The sequence below is a fragment of the Idiotropiscis lumnitzeri genome, chromosome 8, assembly GCF_059441095.1.
Source record: "Idiotropiscis lumnitzeri isolate Australia: NSW breed Sydney's pygmy pipehorse chromosome 8, RoL_Ilum_1.0, whole genome shotgun sequence".
Classification (NCBI taxonomy): Eukaryota; Metazoa; Chordata; class Actinopteri; order Syngnathiformes; family Syngnathidae; genus Idiotropiscis; species Idiotropiscis lumnitzeri.
In genome coordinates, this window is record NC_142398.1 from 6,702,578 (window position 1) to 6,715,943 (window position 13,366).

The 13,366-nt window shown below is 40.1% G+C and overlaps 1 protein-coding gene across 1 annotated transcript; it reads right to left on the minus strand.

Moving 5' to 3' along the window:
• Window positions 1-2,028: 2,028 nt before the first annotated feature.
• On the minus strand, window positions 2,029-13,156 carry cyp4v2a (cytochrome P450, family 4, subfamily V, member 2a). Its single transcript, XM_088302074.1, has 11 exons — window positions 12,930-13,156; window positions 10,771-10,883; window positions 9,612-9,697; window positions 8,640-8,830; window positions 7,251-7,320; window positions 7,043-7,169; window positions 6,415-6,573; window positions 5,596-5,698; window positions 3,874-4,008; window positions 2,977-3,156; window positions 2,029-2,735 (listed from the first exon to the last, which is right to left on the minus strand). The coding sequence occupies exons 1-11, from the start codon at window positions 13,117-13,119 to the stop codon at window positions 2,551-2,553; spliced, it is 1,539 nt and encodes a 512-aa protein (XP_088158200.1). The 5' UTR covers window positions 13,120-13,156; the 3' UTR covers window positions 2,029-2,550.
• Between the last annotated feature and the right edge of the window lie 210 nt (window positions 13,157-13,366).

Genomic DNA, 13,366 nt, shown 5'->3' on the forward strand with positions numbered 1-13,366 from the left:
ACTAGAGCTGCAAGCAGGTACAAAGTGCGCTCGCAGCCCTGGCAACGTTGGGGTACTGTCACGTTGGAATTATTTAATTTTTTTTAATTAAGTATTTCAGATTTAAATCTATTTTGAGAGTTAGTGTCGATCTTGGGTTGGTGGTACTTCTGCCTACAACTTTTGCTCGAGCTTGTTGACATATACAATCGGATTTGCTTCGCTAAAAAATTGTAAGGGCGTTCTTGAGACATTTAAAAAAAAAAAAAAAAAAAGCTTTTGCACAGATTTATACCCTCCAAAGTACTGTTTTCTTGTTGAAAAGAACATTGCCATGGCAAAAATGCACAAGCTTTGTGTTGCAACATCATAAAGGCCAAAACACTCTTCCGATCAAATATGACGTTTATCTGGGTAACCGCTGGCAGAAAACATCAAGCAAGTTTTTCGCTCGGAAACAATTAGCTGAGTTGTTTTTACTACTATATCTTCAAGTTAGGGGACAAAACAATTAGTGGTGACTATTAGTTCTGTAAATTCCAATTTCCAAAGCCAATATTCAAAACAACAAAATTGCAAATATTTTATTGAATTTCTCTGCATCAAATTTTATCAAGGTTTATCCTTAAATTTGGGAGTTCACCCATAATTGTTTTCTTTTTCACAGCTTCTTACTTCTATTTCTTCTTCTATGACGTTGACTAGTGGTACTTATTCTACTAGAGTTCGAGTACGACTTCTTCACCTCCCACCTACTTTTTCCGATTCCTCTATTCCTACTTTAACCCATTATTTGTCTACTTTTTCTACGCTTTGTCTTCTTGCACTACTCATGTACTTTTGTTTCCACTCGAGTTAAGTCCCTCATCCATTGTCTTGAGATGTACGATCAATTGGCAGTACATGCAATGTTGTTCTTCATGTTTGGAATAAAAATCAACAACATAGTCCGCGTGTGTATTGCCGTTTGAATTTCCACAGAAACAACCGTTCCGGCTTTCTGAACATCTCGGCCAGCATTGATTATGCAGCGCATTGAATAATTGAAATAATCCGCATCCATTCATCATCCAGTGACTTCTCTTTTGATGTTATGGATGGAGATCATTTGTTACGCTGTCCTGCCATCAACCCACTGACCATTCATCCTCGTTGACCTCAATGGGCCACTCTCGTCTCACTTCTACATCAAGATGGTGATGAAGTTGTTTTGATGATGAATTGTCTCTTATGGCAGTATTCGCTCCGTAAATGTACAGCGCAGACCTCAAGAGTTTTTATCTCAATGATAAACAAAAGAAGCAATTTAAAAGTCCTGTTCAGAGCTGTAAAACTGCGAAAGAAAAACAATTTATAAAATCAATATAACCCAAAGTTATACTTTTCAGCTTCATCAGTGAATTGTAAAACTGAAACTGCTGAGAAAACTAAGCTAGCTAAGGCAAGCCAAAGTAGCTTTTTCTTATGATCATTATAAAGGCTAGCCAGCATTAGCATAGCATCAATCATATATGGAGATCTTTATGCTTCAATTTTGGCGACCTTTGTGCCGCTAATGTATAAACAAGACGACATGTGGCACTTTTAGCAAGTGTGCATAAAAAGGTGGTCAAGATAGCGATTAATCTGCACTTTTATGTCGCTGTTTGAACATGCAAGTGTTAGAAGGTTTATCTTTACATACGTTATCAGTATGCAGTAGGGTACAGAAAAAAGAAAAAAAAAATCCATAAAAAGTCAACTATGCAGGGGTCTTGCTTTTTGGGGTACCGTACATAATTTTCAGTCTAATTTTGGTCAAAGTTCCAATTATGATAGTTTTGATATTTTTCAACTTCAAACGTTAAACAAAAACACTGGTCGTTTAATACTATTTTATGACAGTTTTCACCTAAATTATTAAAAAACAAGCACATTTCTCCCAAAGGAAATGTCAAATAATCTATGCAGTAATAAGAAAAAAATCAAATATAACACACATAAAAGTACAATGTTATTTTTAATTAACAGATATATTAAAATAAAATACAGTGACATAACTAGTTGTCTTTAAAAAAAAAACACTTTTTTTATTTTTGGAAAAAAATTCTTTTTTTAAATGCCACAGCAAGAAACATTCCAATATGTTACACTTTGAATTTAAAAATGAATTTGGGATATTTTTTTGCCGACTTTTGTTAATGTCATTGCCACTGAGATAATGGCAATAAACTATTTAAATGAGAATTTACAATACACAGTATTAAAGTACAATGTACAATGCATCCATCTATCTGAGCCGTTTCTCCTCACGAAGGTTGCGGGCGTGCTGGAGCCTATCCCAGCTGTCTTGGGGTACTAGGCGGGGTACACCCCGAACTGGTTGGGCAGCACAAATACATTTAAAAAATTGAATTGGAATTGCAAACACAATCATGAACTTTCATGCAAGACAATTTTGACACAAATCACAAGTATATTCATAACCCACATATCAAGTTAATTCAGCCAGAAATGTGTCCACCACTTGGTAATTGGTAAAAAAAAAAACCCTCATGGCTCGCATTTCATTCTTTTGCAATTTTTTTTCTCTCAAATGAGAAGCGTTGTCTGTGCGTTGTCCCGCTTTTCCAATTGGATCCAGATGCCACACTCGGGGCGAAGGATGAGCCCGGCGGTGGGACTCAGCTCCTCACGTGACTGGCTGGTTTTCACATTAAATTTACGCAAAATGGATGATAACACCACCTTTTCCTCCATGATGGCAAAGCGCTGACCTGCCAGAGTGCAAAATGATGAGACATTAAAGCATTAGCATTTGAAATTTAATTAACATCAACATAAGGAGAAACCTCAGCATGAAGAGAAGAATCAGCATCAAGATTTACTAACATTATCATGAGCATAAAATGCATTAACATTAGCATTAATGATAGCATTAGCATAAAGATAATTACGAGCAACAGCATTTGTTTTAGCATGAGAATGGGGAAACTGATCCATGAGTCCAGTTCTTACCGATGCAGTTTCGGAGACCGGCAGAGAAAGGGATGTACGCATAGGGCGGCCTCCCTGCCAAATTTTCCGTCAGGAACCGTTCGGGCCGGAATTCCTCGGGCTCGGGGAAGTAGCGTGGATCTCGGTGGAGAGCGTAGGTGATGATGATGGCGTTGGTGCCACTGGGCACTTTAAAACCGTCTGGCAAAATACACAAAAAAAAAAAAAAAAAGAAAGAAAATGACATTTTTGGTCAATCCCTTAAAAAAACAATTGGTACCGTCAATGACTCTGGAGAGATTTCCAAAAAGCGGAAAAGCAGGTTGAACATTCTACTTTTTGTCTCTCAACGGCCACCATATTTTGGCAAATGTAACGGCCAGCATGAAGAACAACATCAAAACCTTTTGTCAGAACACATGCACCCACACACTCACAGTACAAATAGGATTCATTTTGATTCAGATTTAACGTGAGAATAATCACGTTATCACAAATGCTAGCCATACGATTTTACTGAAGCGTCAATTGCAGCAGAACGAGCAAGGCTAGTTAACAAAAAGTGCACCGCAGCTTCTAAATTGAAGGTAGCTTGTAATCACATTCCCAGGTTTTACCAATGGCCTCTCTGATCGGGTGCATCTTGTCAAACTCCCAAAGTATTGCACATTTTCAAGATAATAGCATAGACGCTAACATCAGAGCAGTTTTATCAGAACCTGACGCAATTATTCCTTGATGGGAAAAGATGTTCAAATGAATATTGCTTTCATTCAAACATGTTTCAGAGAGCAAGGACACCAGAACCAACATTAGCATAAGCAGAGACTAGTTTTTAAACAAGGCTAAAACAAAAAAGTCTGACACTTTTTGACCCTCAATGGCCACCGTACAAATAGCGACTTAGCTCATACGTACTGATTTTTGTATCTTCGCGTAGGCTGCGTCCGAAGAAGGGTACGGAGGGATAGAGGCGTAGGGCCTCCTTAATGACACACTCCAAGTACTTGAGTTGCTTCAGGTCGTCCATGCTAGCCACGCGTTCTGACGCACCTTTGGACATGGGGAGGAAAAAACATCTAAAGGTGGCAACCCAAAACCCCAATAGAGTTGGTGCACCCCTTTCCCCGGACACCCCGAACCACCTTGCGGCATTCAAAATATTCAAACACAAACCCTGCTTAGCATTTGGATATGTTGATAGATATGTACATCATATAGTCTATTTTACCCACACCTTTCAACAAACTTTGTAATACACTCACCCTTTTCAACACACTGATAGAGTTGCCTCTGGACCACAAATTGTTTTGTTCCCCAGCACAGATATTTAATTCAATTTAATCTCTGGCTATGTTGATTTGTACCTTGTAGAATGGCCACTCCCAATTGCTTTGGTTTGGTTAGCAAAAGCTTATGGATGAAATTGTAATACAGTATCCAGGAAGTCGTCAAGTTATGAACGAGTTCCGTTCCAATGATGGCGACGCAACCAGAATTTCCATGTTAGTTGTAATTAACTCATTCACTACCAGCCGAGTAAAAAAAAAAAAATGGATCTTTGACGTCTTTAGCCGTCAATGGGAATAAATGAGTTAACCTTTTAATACCCCCAAAATCTTTACATAAATAGTCATAAACAATCATTATATGTCATATTAATCAAATAAATTGAAATGAAAAAAAACAAGATACTGTACTTACCAGCACTGGTAAGAGGTGAAAAAGGTTTTTGTGAAATACAGAGTAGTTTGGGGGTTAATGATGAGACAAGGAATTTCAATCTCATTTCATGGAGACACGTCATTGCCGTCCGTAAAAAAATTAACCAATCTATGTGGATGAATTATTACCCTAACCATAAGGACCTCCTGTATGATGAGCAATGAACAATTAACCTGATGAAAAGCCTACCAGAAAGCATTTTGTATGTTTATCTTGGTGACTTATTAAAGAAAACTGACAAAACATGACGCTGCTCATTTCCTCATTCTCTTTTAAGTCAGACATGGAAAGTTATCGTTTTCATGTTATTGATGACGTATTTACAATGACTTTGAATGGACAAAGTGTGATCGATCCCTGGTCTCACTCCCACCACATAGAGTGAGGGTAGGGGGGCGTGGCCATAATACTCATGACCAGTGGGCGTTTTTTTAGCTCCTTAGTTTTGTACAGATTTCTCCAAAACAAATATATAACATTGAAAATGCAAGATATCATTTTCCTGATTAAAAAAATGTAGCTTGTTGTTAAAAATGAACCATCAGGGTTTTGTGATCCCTTTACAAAAAATAAGTGCCATAAACACAATAAAAGCATATCTAGGAAGTATTTAAATCCTATTCATTTAATATTATCGCAGATTCATTGTAGAGAATTGACGGGCGGTTTTCTGTCTACTGACGTTGACTTCTACGCACAAAGTTACACCGAAAGAGGTTGCATTCATCTGAAGCCTTGCAAAGCACATCAAAACAGCTAAGAGCATTACTGAATCATGCTCTCTGTGTGTGCGGGGGTGTGTGTGTGTGTGTGTGTGTGTTTTCACAGCTATCATTTGCCCGAAGCACAACTCCAAACTCAAACAAACACATTAGAGGCAATGAGTCAGCGTGCGCGTTGGGGTGTGTGTGTTACCAAACACTTCCTGAAGCTCGCGTTGAACTTTGTGGTGCACGTCAGGGTGAGAGCCCAGCAGATGTAGGGCCCAGTTCATTGAGGCGGCCGTTGTGTCATGGCCCTGCAAAAACAAATAGAAATACAACAATGCGTTCATGTAATTCTGATCAAATAGAAAGATTTAAATGTAGAGAATAGCTGTGAATTATGAATATTGTCATTTTTATGAATTTGGCTCTCATTTCTTTTCATACATTTTTGTGCATTAGCATGACTTGGACTCGTAATATGCTTGCGTATATCGTTGCGTAAACAAGGGCTGCACGATATTGGAAAAGCATGCGAAATGAAACATGATTGTTGAACATTCTGATAACTTCCTTTTGTGAGACTTTCTGTCTAATTGTCAGTCGAATAAGTAATTATTGTAAAATAATGTTAATATTATAAATTAACTACAGGACCAGCAAAAAAGAATTACAAAATTAAAAAAAAAAAAAATTTCTATAATTGTGTTTTGATTTACTATTTCGAATACGACTTCTTAATTTGTATTTTCTTTTCGAATAACAAACATAAATTAATTAATTCATATTTAATTCTTTAATTTTTGTTCTGATCATGTATTTTCATTTTTTCCCCAAAACCCAGACCACACTGAAGTTTAGCTAATATTGTGGCCAGGTTTTGTATTCACATAAAAATAAAATAATTCAAACAAAACACTCAAAATTTGATGTATCTACTGTAAGGAATAATTGCAGTTAAAATTGTCTTCACGCAAGTATATTTAATTAATAAATACACATAAATGAAGAAAAAATTGGAAGTAGAAACCCTGAACATGAAGGTGTCCACTTCCTCCTGGATGTCTTGGTGGCTCATGGAGTTTCCGTCCTCATCTTTGGTCTTGAGCAGCAGGTCCAGGAATGCTCGCCTCTTCCTGGTCTCGGACTCATCCTCCAGCTTCAGACTCTCGGCTCGCTCCCGAATTACCTGACAGGAGATCTCAAATGCTCCAATGTGCTATACTATATTACATTACATTACAGCACGGTGGGTGCTGGAGCCTGTCCCAGCTATCTTCGGGCAGTAGGCGGGGGACACCCTGAACCGGTTGCCAGCCAATTTCAGGGCACACACGAACAACCATCCGCTCTCAGACTCATACCTAGGGGCAATTTAGAGAGTTCAATTGACCTGCCATGCATGTTTTTGGAATGTGTGAAGAAACCGGATTACCCGGAGAAAACCCACGCAGGAACGGGGAAAACATGCTAACTGCACACAGGAAAGCCGGAGCTTGAATCAAACCCACGATCTCTGCACCGTGAGGCCATCGTGCAAACCAGCGGCGGTCACCGTGCCGCACATGCATACAAATAAATAAATAAATAAATAAATATCCCTCCCCCTCTCTCTCTCCTTCTCCTTCTCTCTCGCTCACACACATACACACTCTTACCTCTAACGTGAATGAATGGAGCAATTTCAGCGTGCTATCGTGCACACCGCCCTCGCCAAAATATTTATACGTAAAGTCGGGCCAAAACCATGGCGCCCTCTGTCTGCGACTGATGATGTCACTCATTCTTGAAACAAAGACAAAGACCTTGCATTATTTCCTTGAACTGCGCAAAGCATGAAAATAAAATGAATGCACTTATACTTACTTGTAGACGCTCTGGACATACTCTGACTCAGAATTGCTTTGGGCATGGATTTTCCTTCCCATGGCAGTTTCTATAAAAGATATGCAAATTGCAAAATCATTAACTTGCTTTCTTTCTCTCTTTATTGGCAATATGAGGCGGAGGGGTTTGTGACAGTCACAAAGACGTACATATAAGGGCTGAATTTATTTTATTGGGCTTTTGGGCACAATTGAGTCTGCCCCGTGGATTCTTCTCAGTAAAAAGTGACCAAAGTGACGCATTGCATTAGCATTTTTGTTGTTATACATCAAACTTGTCAATTAGCAGTTTTATAGCAACTTTTTTTATATACAGTCGTGACGACACAATTTCCAGCAGCAATTTCCACAGTGTGCCTCTTTTCTTCTTTCTGCTTTGTGGGCGTCACAGACATCTGCCCCAGGTTGCAAAGGAAACAACATTGTGGGGGTAAAACTGGCAACTGCAGTAGTCGGCCTCGCTATTGGTGAGGGATAGGGACAGGTTCTAGCAGCAAATAATTGGCACTGATTGTACGTGCCGTGGGGGAAATCATGATTTATTCATTTTTTTTCTCCAGGGGATAAAAAGTGGTTCAGCAGTGAATTGAGTAAAACAAATAAGTGGAGATCGGGAACAAAATATGGCTAATATGCTGGGATTTCCGCAAATAACACGGGTCGACTGGGCGGTAGTTTTCTTGGGTGTAATTGAATGAGCATAGCATTCTGCCCCTAGTTGCTAAGGAAACAGCAGACTAAGGGCCGCCAAAATGTTAGCTGCATTCATTTTATTAGTTATTACACAAATAATTCTGCCTGGTGAATTTTACCTAGGAACAATAGATTGTGATTTTTTTTTTCAAATCTTATTTAGAAATGATTTCCATAAACTATTACATGACATTTTTGATCAGACTCTCCTTCCATCATATTTGGTGTCACATGGTAGTTTGATTTGGGAAATTAACTCATTCACTGCCAGCACAGGTAAAATGAAAGTACGTCTATATCCGTCAATGGTAGCGAATGAGTTAATGTGTAAAGTTTGTGAAAGCATGATGTCTCAATCCTTACAGAGGTGGTTTGGAGTAATCTCGTTAGTGTGTCTTTTTCTGACTTCAAGCACCTACCGTCTCAATCATGGGTTTTTTTTTTTACTTGACATTGTAATGCCAATTAATAAAAAAGATTAGTCATTGATTTGAAACCTTTGCATTTATTAAACTACCAAACCCCAACTATTCATAACTACTATCAAACCTTCCTCCCTGCAGATTTGAACACTTTATTCTTGCACACTATTCTTTTTGTTAAGTAAAAATAATGACCTTGACCCCAGTGGAGCTTTCTGCCCCTGGTTGCTAATTAGCTGTTCCAGTGCACTGACCGCAGATGATGTCCAGGGCGCAAAGCGTGACATAGTTGAAGCAGTTGAAGGGGCCTCTGCCCGCCTGCGAGGCCAGCTTGTTCACCAGGACCTCGGCCTGCTCGTTCATCACTTCCAGGAAGTCCTGCAGGATGGTGAAGTGGAAGGTGGGTGTCAGCATCTTGCGCCGTTGCCGCCACTTTGAGCCTGTGCTGTCAAAGGTTCAAGCAGAGTTTGTTAATACAGCCCTCTGAATCGGTTTGAAGGATGAAATGTAGCAACCGTGAGTAAACACAGTTGCTATCAAGAAACAATGCCTGAATAGAATCACAGTCAGCCATTTTGTTTTGAGACTAAAAAAGGGGCGTCCGACACCAGTTTGACTGATCGACAGGAAATTGCATGGACATGTCAATCAGACGGGATGTAAGAAAAAGTCTCAGCGAGAGGTCCCAGAAATTAAGCAAAAAACTGAACATTTTGAAACTCTCCTTATGGGCTTAAATTCCATGGAAAAAAAACAAGGCTGGTCAGTTAGAAAAAAAAATTCTCAAGATAATAGTTTCACCAATCAATGCAAAATTGGCTAAACATAAAAGATCATAAGAGGACACAAGAAAAGTTCTCAAGGTCCAGTGCCCGACATTGAAAAGGAACCGAGTGATTTTGTTTTGACGTGACCATTTTTGGGGTTGATTTTCTGAAAAATCAGGAAAAAAAAACTAAAACGCCCCCGATGCTACGTCACCAATCGACATCATATTTGGATCCACAAAAAAGTCCCAACAAATTGAGTGGGAAGCCATCTTTTTAGTGCTTGGAAGCCATTTTGGACTTATTCCGGGACTTTGCCAAACTTCTACGATATGAAATCCGCCCCAATGATCAGAAGCAGGTCTCTTCGACATCAGAGCGATGCTGAATTACGAGACATTATTGCCCAAACCATTTTATGTGGGTGTCGAGCGGCGTCAAAGTTTGGCATTTCCGTACCTGGTGAGCAGGCCGGTTCCAAGCCAGGGATGGAGGAAGCTGTAAGCGATAGATTTGTCCATGTGAGCAGGGTTGCTTACAATTGGCTGGGGGGAAATAAATATAAAAACACAAGTCACTGGAAAGTGTTTCAACTTTTGAAATTGATTCAAATGATCAGCTCATAAGCAAGCTCTGATGAAGCTTGATACTGCTCATTTGAATCAGGTGTGTTGCAGCCGAGAGGGACGGAAAACATGCAGGAAGGCGACCCTCCGGGACCAAAGTTTTTTTTCTGTGTTATAGGAGGTCGAAAAAGCACAAACACAAAAGTTAAAGGTCTATAAACCTCTGGGAATGCAATGTCTCGAAGCTCAGATGTAGGGAATGGTACTGCAAATTTGATCTGAATAATTGAATTATTGAATAATTATTATTCATTATTGAAGAGGTAAATGTTTGTCACTCTCGCTCAACTGCATGGCCATTAACAAATGATAATAAGCAAGTAATGTCATATGGATTGTCTAAAAGTGTTCTGTTGCTGTAGTAAGAAAAATATCATATCTTGAAAATCTCTTAAGTTGGGTCACTCTTATCTCAAGGCACCACGATAGATTTTGATCACTGTTGCAAGACCTTCTGATTATTTTTGTAGTACTAAATAATTTTTTAAATCGGCTTTTACTCCTGCCTCCCTTGCCAACTTCACTACATTATGTTTTTTTAAGAATAAAAATATACCAATATTTTTTTCAACAGAATGTAAATAATGAGTTTGCGTATGATAATAAAATGTTTCATTCCGATTCATTGCGTCACTCCTTCAAACGTGCCTTACTCGCCCCCTCTTGGCCACTAGGTGGCAGTATAATGCCGCGCTACACACTGGAAACAAATTCAAACGGACATTATAATGTATGTTTCAACTACTTTAATAGCTTATCTACTGTCCAAATAAGTTAGCTATAAATCCGTAGGAAACATTTCTGGGACTGCGACAAACAGTCATCACTGCTTTTACTTACGTGGCAGATACACTTTCTCAAGCTTTCTTTTTACCATGACATTAGTTTTGCCTGGATCCCCCAGGGACTTTTGGAAAAGCCCCTGGCTTTAACCAAACAAAGTGTGGGGAAAAAGTGTGATTAATAGCTTATCTATGAAGTGTATACTATACCTCGACAGTCTCTGCATGATAAAGAATCACAAATGGCACTATCCCCAGCCAAAGTTTAATCACCGGTGCATTGCGGAACTCTTCTGCATAACCCTGAATTTGCTGGAAGAACTCTGCAACACAAGATGAATATATATTGTTTCATAAACATTTTATTTTTACGTTAACATTTCATCCATCAATTAGCCTAGCCGAGCCGTTTCTCCTCACGAGGGTGGCGGGCGTGCTGGAGCCTTTCGAGGCTATCTTCAGTACACCCTGAACTGGTTGCCAGCCAATTACAGGGTACACAAAGACAAACAACCACTCACACTCACACCAAGGGACAATTTAGAGCAGGGGTGGGTAAACTTTTTGATTGGTGGGCCACAATGGGTTCTAAAATTTTTCAGAGGGGCCGGACCATGAGCAGATGGATGGAGTGTTTTGGTAACCTCACCTCATCTGAGAAAAAAAAATACATTTAATTTGAAATGAAAGTGAACAAAAGCATTACAACAATATATATGTCTTTGACGCACCACAGTATTTAGAAAATAAAACATTAGCAAGGTTTATTCATTTAATTTTTTCAAGTTCGGTGTGTCGCATTAAAACGTTTACAGATTAAAACGCCGCATGTGGCCCCCGGGCCGTAGTTTGCCCACACCTGATGAAGAATGTCCGACCAATCTACATTGCATGTTTTTGCAATGTGGGGGGGAAACCGGAGTACCAGGAGAAAACCCACGCAGGCAAGGGGAGAAAATGCAAACTCCGGAAGGCCGGAGTCGGAATCGCACCTTTCACCTCAGTGCTGTGATGTGGACATGCTTCATCTTGGAAAAAATACTATACTCCCAAGATTACGCGTTTTCCCACCAAATTTGGCTCTGTTCGTTTAAGGATTAGACTTTTCTGTAAACCATGACTTTATTCTCATAACATAAAGATTTGTCACAGAAACCTTTGGACTAGGCAACTTTCCTGTCATTTAGGTGTACACATGGTACTTCAGTTAGTTTTATGAAACTGTTCATGGAAACATTTCTTCCAGGTGTCGTGCCAAAGTACTTACCCCCTGCCAAAATCTGTATCCCCTGTCGCGGGAGCGCGCACGCATTGACTGAAGGCGGCGCGATGTTACTACGTTTGTTTTCATTGAAAGGCACGAAGAATGTATGATTTTGTGTGTTTGATTTGCTGTAATTTAAACCAGGGTTTCCATAAAAGTGGTAGTCTTCGTCGGTGTGGGTTTCAGCACACCATTCGCTACAATTTAACACGTAAAGTAAGCGTTTGACTGCGCCGAAATCGGGGGGAAATTACCTGCATTTGCATTAGTTAGACCAAAGAAATGTTGCAATCAATGAAGCTACCATAAGGGAATTTCAGTGATCAAAACACGATGAAAAGGGGAGAGGATTAGTGAAGTGGGCTATATCGTGTTTACAGCGAGATCAAATTAAGTGGCAACATACAGATAGGTGGTATCCTGTTAGAGAACACGTAATTGTATTCCAATTGACTGATTTGTTTATTTTTTTATAATCACCGATAGCCGTGTCAAGAGTAGCAAAAGAATAAAAATAAATAAAGTCACTCGCGTTCTGCGTCGGACTCGAGGTGCATTCAATGACCACTTACGCAGTAGGAAAGTTACCAGGGGATACTGATTCTGGCAGCACCTGCCAGAATAGGTACCCCCCCTCTAATCACAAAAATATTGACCCTAACCATCAAGTGACTTATTCTGTGTACTTATTGGATCATTTTGAGTATGTGTGGCAAATTTGAGCAGGATCCCTCTTTTCTAAGCAAAGTTACCAGGGGGGACCTATTCTGGCAGCCCCTGCCACAATAAGTACCCCCCCTCTAATCACAAAAATATTAACCCCAACCATCGAATGGTGTGCTGAAAACCACACCGACGAAGACTACCACTTTTATGGAAACCCTAGTTTAAATTACAGCAAATCAAAAACACAAAATCATACATACTTTGTGCCTTTCTAGAAAACAAACGTAGTAACATCGCGCCGCCTTCAGTCAATGCGTGCGCGCTCCCGCGACAGGGGATACAGATTTTGGCAGGGGGTAAGTACTTTGGCACGACACCTGTTCTGAAAAAGTTTGAGATTCCATGCAAGTGTGACAATCGGACCACGGCGTCGATTTACCTACTGCGTCCGTCTTCAAATCCAGCGCGTTGCCGAGGAAGGGATACGTGCGGCTTACAGCCGGGATGGGCTTCATGATCACCCACTTTTTCAGATATCCGCTCAGCTGTTTGTAGCCGAGCGCCACCAGGACCAGAAGCAGACCGACAGCCAGCAACGGCACTGACACGCAGGCGGGTATGATGGCCATGTTGCTTGGCTGTGGTTGTTGAGCAGTAGTGGGAGGCAGGCGGGGTGTTATGTAGCAAGAAGCGGGCTGGGGTGGGAGGGGCAGACCACAACCGCCCTTTGTGCTTTTTATCTTTGACTACACACAGGTCAGTGTGCTTTAAGTTAGACTTTTTTATGTAATGATCAGCAACAGGATAGGCGAACCAGACGATTGCTAAGGGCTGACGCCCCTTACCAAATGTTGTGGGCTAGTGACTATAGAAGGG